Here is a 16,927-nt window from a genome sequence, read left to right as displayed (position 1 = left end):
TTTTTTTTTTTTTTTTTTTTTTTTTTTTTTTTTTTTTTTTTTTTTTTTTTTTAAGATGTTAATCTGTAATATTCTTTGATACTTTGAGGCATGAATGTTTTGGGAATAAAATAAATATTCATTTGCCATTTTCCTTCTCTTTTTTTAATCATTTAGAAAATAAGATATATATAGATATATATATATATATATATATATATATATTTTTTTTTTTGGCCAAATTAAAAAGAATATGTTGATTTAAATTTTAAAAAATTTCAATAATACTCTTAAATTTTTTTAAAAATAAAAATAAAAAATTCAAAAGTATTCTAACGGGTAATTTTGAAGGGAAACTATTAATATTAGCTAAAAAAAAACTTTTAAATTTTTAAAAGTGTTTAAAAATATTCTTCAATTTTTCAAAAATTTTATTAATACTCCTTAAATTTGTTTTAAAAGCTTAAAAAATATTCTTACCATAATAAAGTAATATTAAAATATTTGAAGATAATATATGATGGGTTGATACATAGTTTTTGTCTATATTATTAGCGGTAAAAAAATTGAACTTTTTTAATAAAGGTATAATTAATGATACTTTCAAAATTTCATAAGTATTTTTTAAACATACAACTAACTAATAAGAGAATTTTTTTAAAAAAATATTAAAAATTTAAGTTAAATATTTTTAGATTTTTTTTTTTTGAAAGTTTGTATTTTTCTAGATAAAGTATAAAGTTTAATGATATTTTTATTAATTAATTTTTTTTTTTAATTGGTTTCGTCAATTTGAGAATGGGCTTCCGTTGGTGGTCCAACTCCAGAATTTAAGGCCCATTATTATTGGGCTGTGTTAAATTCGCGGGATAATCATCAATATCTACTTTGACATTTTTTGTGTAACCATTTGACAGCTTTTTTCCGATTTATGTGGGAAAGCCGTTGAAAAAAATGTAATTATTATTTTATCCCATACTTATTAATTTTATATTTTAAATTTAATAATATTATTATTTACATTGAGTTTATAAAAAATAATGGATTAAATGGAGGGTTTCAAATAAAATTAGTAAAAACACTCCCAAATTGAATAGAGATATTCATACACGGGCACGAACATTTCGTTTCTCCATCATTGCTAAATTTTTCATTTATTTTTGTAAGGGTACAATTGAGATTCTCATGGAGAATGCGCGGGGATAGGATTCTCGAAAAAACATTTGATCAAAGTAATATAGATTTTTTTTTTTTTTGGGTACTTTAGTGATAAGTTCAGGCAATGGAATTGCTCGACTTTAAAGTAGAAAGAGTAGCGAAGGTGAGAGATCGTGAGGAAGGAGCAAGAACTTCTAGAATAAGCATGACACAAGCCCTATCTATGTATGGCTAATTCATTTACTCTTCTTGATTACACTGTGAGTGGGTTTATTCAATCCATAAATCTAATAATTAAAAATACGACGCCTATCACAAAGGTACTTTGAAGGCTTCAGTGAGTGAAAGTAAGCTGGCGGAGAAATCTCATTTCCAATTTTCAATCAACCGCTCCAAGATTCAGCAAGCTAATAGTGGAGTGAGTGGTGTTTCCCAAAAAAATTGGTTCAAAGAAACGTGTTTAATGCATAATTTCCATTTTACTCTATAATTTGTAACAACACAAACCACACTATTGGTGGATATTGTCCTCTTTGTGTTTTTCCATCACTACTCCCCTTTAAGGTTTTTAAAACGCGTTTGCTAGGGAGAGATTTCATCACCCTTATAAATAATGTTTCATTCTCCTCTCCAATTGATGTAGGATCTCACAATCCACCCCCTTCAGAGCCTAGGGAGATCTCACAATCCACCTCCTTTCGGGGCTCAACATTCTCTCTAGCACATCATCCCGTGTCTGACTCTAACACATATCGATTGAGGAGGAGAACAAAACATTTTTATAAGAGTGTGAAAACTTTTCTCTAGCAAACACGTTTTAAAAACTTTGAGATAAAGCTAAAAAAGAAGAGTCTAAAGAGGACAATGTCTACTCAGAGTGAGTTTGGACGGCTACACAATATTTATTTAAAAATAAAAATGTTGACGCAATATAATGTAAAGTTGACAAACAAAAATATAATGCTATGCTAACATACTTTAAAAAATTGAGAATTAAATGGATGATATAAGACATAAAATAGGTATAGGCATGTAATAATGTAAGGATTTGGTGGGGTCATGAGGTGGACATAATAATGAGTTGGCATATCAACACTTTCACGTTTACATGTGAATGGGTGATGAATAATCATACACCAACTACTTTACACCCACCTCTCTTCTTCAATCTATATATTCTTTATGCCAACTCATACTCCTATTAAAAAAACTTACATTATAATACAAATATAAAATTTATATTTTAATTTAAGAAATTATTTATTAAATATTTTTTTAAAAAAATTATAGCTTAAAAAAATTAAAAAAATTAAAAAAAGATATTTTTATCGTTCAAAAAACCCATTAAATTTTAAAAGTAATATTAATATTAACATTGTATTTTCTATATCATTTATCTCAAACCCAATAAATGAATGGCACCTTTTACCAAAAAGAAAAAACTAATTATATCTTTTTATGTATTACTTTTCTTGGGATGCGTCTTTTTTATCTTTTCTCCCTCCTTTCGAGTTTCATATACATTTAATCTTGTATGATCAGACTTTAAATGAGGTTTGTCTTCGTCTACCGAATATAATTTGCGTGAAACTCAAGTTTGTTCGGTTATACACGCTGCATGCACGTGCATCTTCAATCATTTTTGACACAACTAATTTGCGTTTATAATAAGCCAAGTCATTCGACTTGATCTTGTCTCTACTCGAGGCAAAGGTCTCTCAATACGCTATTGCTTCCAATATTATCTTGGTTCGCAATTAATATAGTCCATGTATCTTGACATCATCCCAAGTCATAGGATGTCGTTGGCCATCGTAGCTCTACTGATCATGTCATTGAGAACGGGCTCACGTGTTATTCATAATATTGGGACATTCCAAACATTCATTCATTTGAATTCTATTGAAGCATTTAACTCTCCTATGTCCATGCTAGTTATTTACAAACTCTCTACCGGATAGCGGGTGTATGATTCAACCTCCAACACATGGACTAAGTGTAATACCAGCACACTCGTATCGCTCGATACTATCCTTGAAAAATTCATTTCAAACGAAGTTTCCTAATACACTCGTCTTGTAAGACACATATGTGCTATAGGGCCTAGGGGTGGCGGAGAGCTAACACAGGACTGTATGAGCATCCATCAAGTACATTTAGAAGCATTTCCAATCATTCTCAAGTAGACGTCATTTTGGTGAGCACTCACAACAGCGTCCATCAAGTATTCGATTGACACGAAATTTGGTGAGGTTTCATCTTTCGTATAGAGGGACGTAACTCTAGAGCTACATGTCGAAACTCATAACAAAACTCCGACTTCTAAGGTTATGGCCTGATGCCCTCCCCCATTCTCTTCTAGCTTGTCTCTGATACTCGTGTCACATCATTCTCTCAAATCTTGCGTATATCTCAACTTAGCTTGAATGCATACTTTTAATGTGTTAGATGATGCATTGTCTCACGACACTTCTCAATCTTGGCCCTCTCATATGAGAATGGCCACCACTTAGGGTTGACCCAAGTTAATCAAAACTAAACGATTTGTCATAAAATATAAAATTTAATTCTTTAAAGATATTTTACCATATAAATTTTAAAATATATACATGTATCATATACAAAATTAAACGTCATTAAAAAAATTGAGGAACTATCCGTAACTTAAAAATTAAAAAAATGGTAAATTATGAATTTATCCTTTAAAGTTCTTGGTAAATTTTTTTAACTTTAGAAGGTGTGAACACATCTAGTTTTATTGAAAAGTGGTGTTTGTGTTTCAAATAAATAGAATTTAAAAAGTTATATACCAAATAAAAAATTCAACAAATATTACAGCGCAGTAAAAAGAAAAAAAAGTTAAAAAAGTACCAATTGTGTAAACTGGGCCAATCAAATTTGTACAACAAGATATGGATGCTTCACTCTGAATGACAGCCCGATTACGCTGCCCCCTGCCCGTGCCCTGCCCTAACCGTTTACCCTGTTTCTGCTTAAATATCAATCTCAATAATTTAAACTTTATCCACTAAATTATTTTCCAATTGTTACAAAATTTAATTAATAATTACAACGCCACGTCATAATGCCCTATTACCCCTTGCATTATTTTTCTCTTCCTCTTTTCTTCTTCTTTAAGAAAATTTTTTTAATTAATTGCACGGCTTCCCTTACGTACACTTCAAGTTTAAACGCTTAATCGGTTGTCGGGTGATTTTAATTTTATATTTAATAAATTTAATACCATCTATATAATTTATATTGGTTTGTAAATTTGTTTAGATTAAACTGAATTTAAACTCTATAAATTGAGTTACAAAATTAATTAAATAGTTAAAAAATTACAATTCGAACCATTAGATTATGTCTCGACTCGATCTAACTCAACCCACGAACCTAGGAAGCGAGATAGTATAAGAAATGTGGTTGGTTATGTTAATTTATCGGTGTTACGCAAGATAATATAAAATGAATTAACTTTTTAATGTAGAGTTTAATAAAGATCAAGTTGAGGAAGATAGGGTGACAAAAAAGAAAGACAACATTAAATGGATGAAGTTTTGATTATATTATGTTTTTTTTTTATATTTATATAATTATTTAAAAAAAGCAAATCAGCCAGAAAGTAGAAGAAAGGAGAGGGGTGGGCCCACTACAACTAACGCCTTAGACATTTATAGTGGGGGCCCACTAAATGCTCAACGGCTGGCAATCACGTGCCGCTCTCAGACGGATTTAAACGTTATTCCAATTTTATATACGCTGTCCCGTTTCCGCTGTTTCTTTGTTTTGTTTTTTTTATTGTTATTTTCTTTCCCTTTCCATCCATTTAATTAATTCCCCGGACATCCCTCCATTTTGTAATTTATATACATACATTTATAATATTAAATAAATAAGTTAACTTTCAGATTCAAATTCTCAATTCTTAATACTTTTATTTTTGTAAAATTCACATTTTTTTACCAAATTTTAAAATTTTAAATTTTTCATGAAAATTGAGTGTACAATTATGACCTTAAAAATTAAATAAATATATAATTATGCGCATATTTAATAAATATATTAACATATATGATTTTTTTCTGGTAAGAGGTTTATTCAACTAATTAAAAAATATTTATACGTGAATTTAAGTCTAATTTAATTAATATATATTTTATTTAAATAAAATAAAAAATGGAATCCCGCGTCTCAATCTCTATGATACCGACTACTGGCGTTTCTCTTTCTTACGCGGTGTGTGTGCGCGCGTGTGTGTGTGTGTCTTTTCTCTCTCCCATGTGTTGGTTTGAACGGGAATTGGGGGGTTTGAGTGGTGACTGGTGACCGACAGAACCAAGGCCCTCTTGCCAACAGACCCCATTAACAAAGCCAATAGCCAACACAATTGCTCTGTCTTTCACGCACTCCTCTTCTTAGCACTGCAAAGCTCTGCAATCTTCCACTATCAAAAGCAGTGAAATATAGCCGTTTTTCATCCCTTTCCTCTTCTCCTTCTTTCTCTCTCTATTCACTCTCTCCTCCATTTTTCAACGCTCTCTTAGGTTTCTCCCCTGATAATGTAAACACAGTGAAGTCTTTCATCTCTTTATTCGTGTTCTACCCACCCAAGATTCAGTGGAATGGCTCCCTTTCGTAACTTATTCATCTTTCTCCTTCCTATTTGCCTGTTTGTAACCCTTTCCTCGGCTGCAGATCCGTTTGCTTTCTTTAATTTTGAAGTCTCCTACATCACTGCTTCTCCTCTGGGTGTTCCTCAACAGGTTTGTTTTCTTTGGATCTTGTTTACCTCTTCCATTTTTTTCCAGTTCTGGGGGTTCTCTTTAGTTTAATGGCAGATGGATTTGTGTTGGATTTTAAGAATGCTTGGATTTTTAGCTCTAGATCTTCTTCATAAGCTGCTCTGTTTTGGAGAAACAGAGCACATTGTTTGAATTGAGCTGAGAGTAACTGAAGGAAGGTTGTATCTAAACAATTTTTGTGAGTTTTGCTTTGGGTTTTGCAGGTTATTGCTATAAATGGGAAGTTTCCTGGTCCTCCTATCAATGTAACTACGAACAACAATGTAGTTATCAATGTCCGAAACAAGTTGGATGAGAGCCTCCTCATGCATTGGTATTGTTTGATTTTATGTCTAGTTTATTCTGTGGCAGTTTATGCTGATTTATGATTGTAGAGCTAGTTTGAGAATGGAAAAATTGATTTGTGGGGTAATAGGTCTGGAGTTCAACAGCGGAGAAGTTCATGGCAAGATGGTGTTCTTGGAACTAATTGTCCAATTCCTCCCAAGTGGAACTGGACTTACCAGTTTCAAGTTAAGGATCAGATAGGGAGCTTCTTTTACTTTCCATCGCTCCATTTCCAGAGAGCGTCGGGTGGATTTGGTGGCATTATTATTAACAACAGACCTATAATCCCAATTCCTTTTGCTACCCCAGATGGAGACATTGTAATTTTGATTGGTGATTGGTACACCAGGAATCACACGGTTAGTGTTTGCTGAAGGAACAAAATGCCTGGTCTAGCTAATTGTAGCATTGTAAGTGTATGTAGTGTGCTTGATATTGATGCTTTTTTGGATTGGAATGTAGGCTTTGAGAAAAACCCTTGATGATGGGAAGGATCTTGGAATGCCACATGGTGTTCTCATTAATGGCAAAGGCCCTTACAGATATAACGACACGCTAGTCCCTGATGGTATCGAACACGAAACAATTGAAGTTCATCCAGGTAACGCTAATACACCTCAGCATAATTGGTTAAGAGAAAAAGATTGTGTGCTTACTTTGTATTTGGTTTAACTTGCCTTCTCTGATATCATTCACTCACTTGAATTTCCTCAGAAATTCTACCTCTATGTTAGATGCTAGTAGAGAACAAGTGGCTTAATCCTGATTGTGGACACAGACCAATCTACTACCAACCGTCATCTAGGCTCGAGCCTGAGAGTGCAATCCCTTAGCCTATTTTGTTTGGGTCCATCCCCACGGGTGATGAACCTGGTTGGCAAACTCAACCAGTAGGGTTTTGGCTCCCAGTGGGGACACCCTCGATGTATTATTTTTGTGAGATCCCACATCGGTTGGAGAGGAGAACGAAGCATTGTCTATAAGGGTATGTGAGACCCCACATTGGGTGGGGTGGAGAACGAAGCATTCTTTATAATGGTGTGGAAATCTCTCCCTAGCAGACTCGTTTTAAAAAGCTTGAGGGGGAAGTCCGAAAAAAGGACAATATCTGCTAGCTGTGGACTTGAGCGGTTACAATTTTCCTAGTTTTCTCCTAAGGAACATCCTCCTTGCTTGCATTTAAGGGGCTTTGAACATGAGATTTGTGAAAACCCACATTGGTTGGGGAGACAATCCCACATTTGTTGGGGAGGAGAACGAAACACCCTTTATAAGGGTGTGGAAACCTTTCCCTTAGCAAACGCGTTTTAAGTTTTGAGGGGAAGCCCGAAAGGGAAAGCCCAAATAGGACAATATCTGCTAGCGGTGGGCCTGGATCATTACAAATGGTATCAGAGCCAGACACCGGACTACGTGCTAGTGAAGAGGTTGTTCACCGAAGGGGGTAGACACAAGGCGGTGTACCAGTAAGGACGCAGGGCCCTGAAGGGGATGGATTGTGAGAACCCACATTGGTTGGGGAGGAGAACGAAACACCCTTTATAAGGGTGTGAAAACCTTTCCCCTAGCAGACGCGTTTTAAAGCCTGAAAAGGAACATCTAAAGAGGACAATATATGCTAGCGGGGTGGGCCTGGGCCGTTACAAGATTACTAGCTCTAGTTTCAATGGACTAGAGAAGCTAACTCTCCCTAAGCTCATAGCATGTAGGCTCCACATATAGTAATCTCTTTAAATAAAGGTATCCCCTTACAAATTCAACTGGGTGCATTGAATATGTGGGGGGGAAAATTTCTTTCCGAGAGGCTCACCCCCATGTTTAGTGGAGCTGAATCTCCTATTATCAGACTTTTCAAAATGATATTATGTCAATTATGTGCATGTCAGCTGACCAATCCTTCCTCTTAACTTGTTTATTCGTTTCATCAACTTGATAAAGGAGAGTATAAGACTAGTTGTAAGTCATACACATCTTTTTTAGAGTTGGATGCTGTTGATACTGTATGGATGAATGCAATACGATATAGTAGCACATTTAGTTGTCTGTTGTGTTGTCTGTGCAGAGTTACTTATATTATTATTGTTAGTAAGTCCTTGGTTATGGTGGAGAAGTGTAAAATTGATGGGTATTCTGATGATGCTGAACAGGGAAGACGTACCGGATTCGCGTGCACAATGTTGGAATATCTACTAGTCTGAATTTCAGGATACAAAACCACAATCTTCTTTTAGCAGAAACAGAGGGGTCTTATACAGTGCAACAGAATTATACTAGCTTAGATATACATGTAGGACAGTCATATTCATTTTTGGTAACCATGGATCAGAACGCGAGCACTGATTATTACATTGTAGCTAGTGCTCGGTTTGTCAACGAGTCTCTTTGGAAAAGAGTTACTGGTGTTGCTATCTTGCATTACTCTAATTCCAAAGGAAAGGCAGCTGGTCCCCTTCCGGAAGCACCAAATGATGAATTTGATAAAACTTTCTCAATGAACCAGGCAAGATCAATCAGGTTTGTCCAAAATCATGACTATCAGGTTTGGCATTCTTAGTTTTTTGTGCTTTCTAAGAAGTTGGCTAACAATTTGTGCAGATGGAATGTATCCGCAAGTGGTGCTCGTCCCAATCCTCAAGGATCATTCAGATATGGCTCGATTAATGTTACCGATGTTTACGTCTTGCAAAATAAACCTCCTGTGTCGATCAGTGGCAAACAGAGAACAACGCTAAATGGAATCTCGTTTGTTAATCCATCCACACCAATCAGATTGGCTGACCAATTCAAGTTAAAGGGTGTTTATAAGCTCGACTTTCCCACTAGGCCACTTACAGGACCACCAAAGACAGAGACATCAGTGATTAATGGAACCTATAGAGGGTTTATGGAGATTGTACTGCAGAATAACGACACCAAGATGCAGAGCTATCACATGAACGGATACGCCTTCTTTGTCGTGGGGTGCGTTTTATCATCTATCTTTGCTAGCACGAGTAATGAGCCATGGCTACTTTTGTGTTCACTCGGTGATTGAATGAATGCAGGATGGACTATGGCGAGTGGACTGAGAATAGCAGGGGCACATACAATAAATGGGATGGAATAGCTCGCTCAACAATTCAGGTACAGTTTGATGGGGGGATTCTGCAGTTTCCATAAACAAACCTCTGTGTGCTGCTCGGATGTGATTTATACCTTTTCTGTGAGATTCCACATTGGTTGGAGGAGATGGGAAGGAAGCATTCCTTATAAGGGTGTGTTAAACTCTTCCTAGTAGACGCGTTTTAAAACCGTGAAACTAATGGTGATACGTAACGGACAATATCTACTAGTGGTGGGCTTGGACTGTTACAAATGATATCAAAGCCAAGCATCGGCCGGTGTGTCAGCGAGGACGAAGGGGATTGATTTTTGAGATCCCACATCGGTTGGAGAGGAGAGCAAAACATTCCTTATAAGGGTGTGAAAACTTCTCCCTAGTAAACGCGTATTAAAACAGTGTGGCTGACGGCGATATGTAACATGCTAAAGCGGACAATATCTGCTAGCAGTGGGTTTGGGCTGTTACATTTTCTTTTACTAGTACAATTTTCCTACTATATTTTAACTTCATGTCAGCAAGTTGGTTATATACACTAAATGTGTAGTGTGTGTTCCATATTACTATATGTAGTATATTGACATCCACCGTATTATGTTATACCCCCGACTTATTCATCTCGTGGTGTAGGTTTATCCGGGAGCATGGACAGCCATCTTGATATCTCTCGACAATGTCGGAGTTTGGAACATCAGGACAGAAAATCTTGACTCATGGTATCTTGGGCAAGAGACATACGTTCGGGTTGTCAATCCTGAGGCGACTAACAAAACTGAACTGCCTATGCCAGACAATGCACTGTTTTGTGGTCAGCTTAATAAATTACAGAAGTATGGAACTATACCCTTTTCAATTATATCTATCTCTTGGAAACTGAAACTTTGAATGATTCTGAACAATATTTACATGTTTCTGATATTCAGGCCACAAGATATCTCTTCTGCAACACCAATCATGGGCGGTAAATTGACGATGCTATTCACTCTGCTGACAATCTTCTCCACTGTAATATCTGCTTTGCGCTAAGCATCGTTGCTCTATGCCTGCTCGTGTTATATAAGTTGTCGGGCATGTCGGGTTTGTGGTTGAGTGTGTGTGTGTAGGTCTGTAAGTCTTGTGGATACCCAATTTTTCATGATTTTTGCATAGCATTTTTTCCAACATGCAAGCTGTAGAAGATGTATCTTTGATTTTCGTTGTCCATTCGATTTGGATTAATCATTCTTTCGATTCTCGAGTCATGATACACGAACTGTACCTTCAATGATCCATCTATTTTCATTACCACTGCTGTCTCATGTATCCATCATACTTATGCTGTAGTAATTTCAGTTTTATTTGTTATGCTATATCACTTGACAAAGTTGGTTGCCTTTGCTCAGGAGTAAGATAAGTCTTTATTTGTTGGGTGAATTTTCTCAACAAGTCTGCTCTTGTTGTTCATCTGATGATTGCATACAGATTTGGAATTTATTTTCAAAGAAGAATGGTGTTAGAATAGGTTTGAAACCTCAATAGATTCTTCAAGAAAATCAGTAAGGCAAGGGTTCATTCAAGAGATCAACAAGCCAAAAGACCAATCTAAAAGGATCCTATAAAACTTGGGATTTGATATAAGAATCAATCCGAAAGGAAGCAATAAGGAATTAACTCAAGGAAAAATTTAGAAACAGATTACCACGATGATCATAATCAAGAGTAAAGCTACTTAAATGACTCTGGCATGCAAATCATTCGTGTATATCTTATCATCTACCATAAAGTCTTTATAGTATGATTGAGACACCTTATTTCGTATCGGGTGTGTTGTGTTGAACGAAGGCTTCTCTTTCTTATCTCAAATAATCATGAGATTCACTTCTTTGGTATCTTTTTTTGTTGTATTCTCAGCTGTGAGACAGTTCTTTTTCTTTGTTTTTTTTTCAGTCAGAATGTCTGGGTTTGTGTTTCTTTTTTAGTTGGTGGCAATGAACAATCTCTTTACTATGCATTAAGTCGCCGTCTCTTCTTTTGATAAGTAAATGCTTTAACCGAAAGCTGAAATGTGGAACTGCTGGAGCATGCATGCTAGCATGTCGTAGTTGAACTTGAAGATTTCATTTTGTTCCAAGGAAAATGAAACAGACAAAGATACTGATAAATCCAAAGCTGTTTTTAATTTCTTTCAGGAAACTGAATCTATGGAGGGTCAAGCAAGCATCAGAAGTGTTACCTTTTGCATCAGCCAGAGGCGCACACATTGGTGCTGTCTCTGAACCCTTTTGTTCAATAATTGCTTTTTCCTTTTACAACTCACGCCTATCTTCCATAAAAAGAATCATGTCAAGGAGGACCAATGTTGAAGCCTCGTGAGAATCATCTACGGTGAGATCCCACATCGATCGGAGATGAGAACAAGTGCTAGTGAGGATGCTGGATTTCGGAGGGGTGGATTGTAAGATCACAAGTCGGTTGAAGAGAACGAAACATTCTTTATAAGAGCGTAGAAACCTCTCTGAAGACAATATCTGCTACCATTCGGCTTGCCTATTGTTTTTTTTTCTTTTTTTTCTTTTTTTGTATTTTCCCCTGATTGCCTTAGCCTTTGTGGCGTAAAAGATCCAAACTTTCTTGTCTTGGAGAAGGGAAGCATGTTATGTTGGAAGTACTTTGGGAAATTTTCCTATGTTCTCTCTCTCATTCTTCTGGAAATGAGTGGGTATCAGTGCATCTCAGATGGCCATTGTAAAAGCTATATGCCCCATTAGTGGAAACCCAAGGGATCTTGAATCTCAGATTGCTATCAAAACTTCCTCAAAAGTCTCCATCTTTATACATATTGACAGAAAATGTAGGTGAGAGAGCTTAAGAACAAAGCAAGTTACATGAATAAATGAAGACTACATTCGAATGAGAGCAATCTTGAAGGTAAAATGACTAAAAAAAGTTTTTAAAAATAGAAAGTCATTACATATACCAACAAGGTGCACTTTCTTTTTAGTTAACTCACTCATAAGAAATTTTACTTGTGATAGTCTGTTCTAATAGTTTTTACTCTTAACTTCATCAATAGAATTAGAAATCATATTGAACCTAAACATGGAAATCATGAACTAATTAAACTATCGTGCTGGTCTAGATTAGTATAAGATACTATTTAAGCAAAAATTACCATTTTAAGAGTAACGTCTTTTCATAACCTTCACACCAAAAGCAATCAACAGGCTAGTGTTCTCTTGCCTTTACATGAAAAATTGTTATGAAAACGAGTATTTTTATTTTTGACATACATCAAGTATCTTAATTGTTGGGACTTAATTTCATGACTGTCGTTGAACTCAACTTTTAGTTTCCGATAGAGTTGAATACACAACTCTTGGTTCACGCACATACGCATGGACGCGCTAGAGAGTCTCTTCAACATAGCTCTAGAAAGATAAGATAATGGCTTAGAGATGGAGCTTGGTTTTAAAATGTATTTATATATGTGTGTGTATATGTATATGTATATGTATATGTATATCTATATATGGTTGAATAGCGGTAGGAAACTATTATGTCAGCACTGATGAATCAAAAAAGTGAGAACTCCTCATCGTTATATGTCCCATTCCACGTCATTCTCATCTAAATTCTTATCCCAGTTTACCAAAAAAAAAAAAATTTACGAACTTAATTTTGTAATTTTTGGTCATAAATTATAAAAATTAGGTAAGTAACCTTAGAACAAAGAAATATAAAAGCTTCAATATCAATATCACTCGTTCTTGAATTTTACATATAATAAATGATAAATAATAAAAAAAGGAGTACATCTATCCCATCTATGACGGTTAAAGTTCATTGTTAGTAGATATTGTTCTATTTGAGTTTTTCTTTTCGTGCTTCCCTTCAAGGTTTTTAAAACGCATGTGTTAAAGAGAGGTTTCATATCCTTATAAAAAATGTTTTATTCTTCTCTCCAAGGTGAGATTTCACAATCCACCCTTCCTCAGGGCCTACCGTCCTCGCTAACACTCATTTCCTTTTACAACTGATGTGGGACACCCCAATCCACCTTCTTTCTGGGCCTAGCGTCCTTGCTGACACACTGCCTCGTGTCCACCCCTTTCGGAGCTTAGCCTTCTCGTTGTCATATAGTCCGGTGTCTAACTCTGACACCATTTGTAACGGTTCAAGCCCATCACTAGCCGATTGGCTAGAACAACTCAGTTAGCTGGTCAGAGTGTGTGTGTGTGGAGGTTTATAAGAATGAAATAATTTCTATAAAAGTGTTTAAAATGTTTTGGAAGATAATGAGTAATAGAATTAGATATATAATATGAAGTCATCACTACACCAACAACAAGAAGATGCATAAAGTAGTAGTAGTGAGCCAAATATAGTCATAATGATCACATCATAACGTCAAAAGGCAATTACATATGAACCCATGAAGATAAGAACTTGAGTAATAGTAGTAGTAGCAGCTGCAAAGATGAGGGCGAACTTTGAAACAAAAACACATATCCATGGGACCTAGAAATGGGAAACACCAACGTTGGCTGCTGCTGAGGCATAGAATCCTCCATTGTCTTTCATTAGAACACTCTGCTCTCCTTCCTGCAACACGTTTTCATGTGTTTCCATTCACTTCCGCTGTTAAAACAATAATAATGCACACAACAAAATATCTCCAAAACGCAAGGAGGAGAATCAGAATTCACTAATACAAAAATATGCGTTGTTCTTTTTTACCTGCTGGCGGATGTTTGTCTTCTTCACTGTCTGGTCGGGCATGAGACCAAAGTGAATGTGTGGAAAGTGGGCCCACTGCCAACACACACAAAAAAAGGACAAACATTAATAAAGATAAGATTTTTATTTTGTTTTGTTTTGTGGGCTTTGGTTTTTACATTCTTAGCAGCGGCGCTGAAGGCTTCTCTATGGGATATATCGGGATTCACTGACTTGATGCGTTGGATCTCGTCCCTGCATCCAATTTTTTTCATTCACTAAGAAACAGAGATACAAATCAATAGGGTTTGTTTGTTTGTCTGTCTGTCTGTTTGTTTGTTTGTTTGAATCATTACTCACTTGATGAAGCGATTGTATGCAGAAGGCACTCTCTGTCGCTTCTCTGGAGCTGAAAAAATAATACAGAGCTTAAATTAATGATCTTTTTCTATGTTGTTCTTAATTTGTTTGAAACTTTCAAAAAACAAGCTACAAAATCTCACGTCTGTTGATGACAGGGGGCCTGGGGAGCTCATCAATGACTCCTCGAGATGGCGTTCCAAAATTGTTGGTGGCTGCAAACTGGTTGATCAGATAATTGGGGTTTGGAGTGGGGATGTTTTCCTAAGAACACAATCAAACATGAGATGAAATTGAAAGTAAGAGTTAGCTAAGAACAGGAAATATAGGGTTTTTTTTTTTTTTTAAACCAGAATGTTATGGGAGTGGCCAAGGTGATGAAATTGATTAGGTGAAGGCAGGAGCAGGCCACGCATGTTGACAGGCAGCAGATTGGTGCAGTGTCCACATCGCACTGTCACAGTTTTGAACAAGCTAGAACAAGGAACACTGACCTGAAATCAACGAATTAAGAGAAACCCATCAAAGAAATTTGAGAAAAAATGGGGAAAATGAAACATGAGCCACCTCAAAATTGACCAAAAACCAAAACCCAGATGAAAGAATCACAAAAAGATTAGAACTTTACACAAAACAGGCAAAAAAAACATGAAAGGAAGAAGCTTTATATGGAAACAGAGAAACGAATAGTGAAAAAAGAGAGAGAAAAGATGATGATGATAATGATACCGCAAGGACAGTGTCACAAATGTTGCAATGGACATAACAGAGCTGCTCAGCTGCGGCGGGAAGGTGGTGGTCCAGCAGCTGCTGCTGAGACAAGGTAGTGGTAGTGGTAGTGGTAGCAGTAGCAGTAGAAGTAGGAGAAGAAGAAGAGGAAGAGGATGACATATCAAGATTATTGTATTTTCGCCTTTGCTTTTTATAAAATCTTGATTGATGATTGATGATTGGTCGTGTTTGGTTGACTGATTGATGGGATTGACAGATTAACCACCTCCTTGGATCTGCCTTTTTTTTTTCTTTTTTTTTTTTGCTTTGATAATGAGTTTTGAACAAAGTTGAGAGAATAGAGAGTAGGCATCAATGTTCTTGGTGTTGGTTTATAGCCTCATCATGTATGCATGTATGCATGCATGTATGGATGTATGGATGTATGGTTGGAAAGAGCGGGAGATGTGGGCGGAGGGAGGCAGAAAGGGACGTGTGCATGGGAGTGAGATAGCTTTCACACACTCACCTGTTGTTTTCACAAGTTAAAGAGGGTGTTGTGTTGTGGTTTTGTGTGGTCTCAAATGGACCATTTCTTTAAAGGTTTCCTCAGTTTCCGAACCCCCAAAACAAAGATTAAATAATACAAATCTCTTGGTGTTGTTGTTCCTGTTGGACAATTAGGTCGCCCTCTCTTTGGCTCTATGCTCATCTCTTGCCCTTCCTTAGGGCTCTTCTATCTTCACTTCCCTCCATCATAGCTCAATTATAGCGCCATCATCAGATTTTGTGTGATGTTTTTCCTCCCATCTTCTATTTTTATCTCTTCTCTCCCCCTCATATCCTTTTTCTAGGACCACATTTATGGATATGATGTCATACAAATTTATCATTTTCAAGTTGATTACGACCCGTCAATTACGATGCTCTTAAATTGAAGAAGTTATTGAGTTTTACGCTAACTTATTTAATGGTTATTATGATAGTGCATTTTCTTTTTAACAGTTATGCTTAAGAAACTCTATCTAAATTGAATTGAACGGAACCAAATCGAACTGTGTGTATATATACCTCTCTCGAATAAAACCCTAGCCTCTACTAATGTTTGTAACCATCTATTTCTCTTTTCCAAACACTCTTGAGTTCTCTCACCCACTTTGTTCGTGATTGTAACCTAACAACTCTCACTGTTGCTCGAAAACGAGTTTTTGAAACCCACCACCACTTGTCGATTCGTTGAGTTTGGAAACTCCTCACCCTTTAGCCCTCTCTCCCTCTCTCGAGATGTTTCTTCTTCCCTTTCTTGGAGTCATTGGCTAATTAAGGAAAAGAACTTGGGCATACAATTAAGAGACGTCATTTTCATTGGTACGAGTCTTTTTGAAAAATCCAAAAGAGAGCTTGTGAGATCACACCGGGTTGGAGAAAGAAACAAAATATTTCTTATGAGCGCATGGAAACCTCCCCGTAGTAGACACATTTTAAAAACGTGAGATTAACAGTGATACATAACAAGTCAAAGCAAAAAGTATCTATGAACTTATGCTCAAAAGGAACCCTAGCTTATAGCTCTAACCAAGCCTAATTTGATAGTTTTTCTAGAAATTTAAATTGGAGGGAGGCTTTATTATTAATTTCTTCAACCTTGAAACCTTATAGATTTGCTATAGGACTCCACATGTTGCATTGTACCGACACAAATTCCATGGAATTGGTCCATTTTCGAAATCTAGAAGTTGGTTTTTATTTACTTACAAAAAAAAAAAAGGATTTTTTTTTTTTTTTTTTTTTT

At 36.0% G+C, this 16,927-nt stretch overlaps 2 protein-coding genes across 2 annotated transcripts; one reads left to right on the top strand and one right to left on the bottom strand.

The window, feature by feature from the left end:
- Positions 1–5,519: 5,519 nt before the first annotated feature.
- Positions 5,520–10,667, top strand: LOC111468938 (monocopper oxidase-like protein SKU5). Its single transcript, XM_023114102.1, has 9 exons — positions 5,520–5,903; positions 6,146–6,255; positions 6,358–6,628; positions 6,732–6,870; positions 8,417–8,783; positions 8,865–9,230; positions 9,314–9,392; positions 10,000–10,199; positions 10,293–10,667. Exons 1-9 carry the CDS (start codon positions 5,763–5,765, stop codon positions 10,393–10,395), a joined length of 1,776 nt encoding a protein of 591 aa, XP_022969870.1. The 5' UTR covers positions 5,520–5,762; the 3' UTR covers positions 10,396–10,667.
- Positions 10,668–13,666: 2,999 nt separating this feature from the next.
- Positions 13,667–15,511, bottom strand: LOC111468943 (axial regulator YABBY 5-like). The gene is made up of 7 exons (XM_023114110.1): positions 15,154–15,511; positions 14,775–14,918; positions 14,568–14,688; positions 14,425–14,473; positions 14,244–14,319; positions 14,086–14,160; positions 13,667–13,950 (listed from the first exon to the last, which is right to left on the bottom strand). The coding sequence occupies exons 1-7, from the start codon at positions 15,313–15,315 to the stop codon at positions 13,867–13,869; spliced, it is 711 nt and encodes a 236-aa protein (XP_022969878.1). The 5' UTR covers positions 15,316–15,511; the 3' UTR covers positions 13,667–13,866.
- Positions 15,512–16,927: the final 1,416 nt, after the last annotated feature.

The sequence above is a fragment of the Cucurbita maxima genome, unplaced genomic scaffold (assembly GCF_002738345.1).
Source record: "Cucurbita maxima cultivar Rimu unplaced genomic scaffold, Cmax_1.0 Cma_Scf00038, whole genome shotgun sequence".
Taxonomy (NCBI): Eukaryota; Viridiplantae; Streptophyta; class Magnoliopsida; order Cucurbitales; family Cucurbitaceae; genus Cucurbita; species Cucurbita maxima.
The sequence above is the reverse complement of the archived record's forward strand: the minus strand, read 5'-3'. Positions and strand labels throughout refer to the sequence as shown.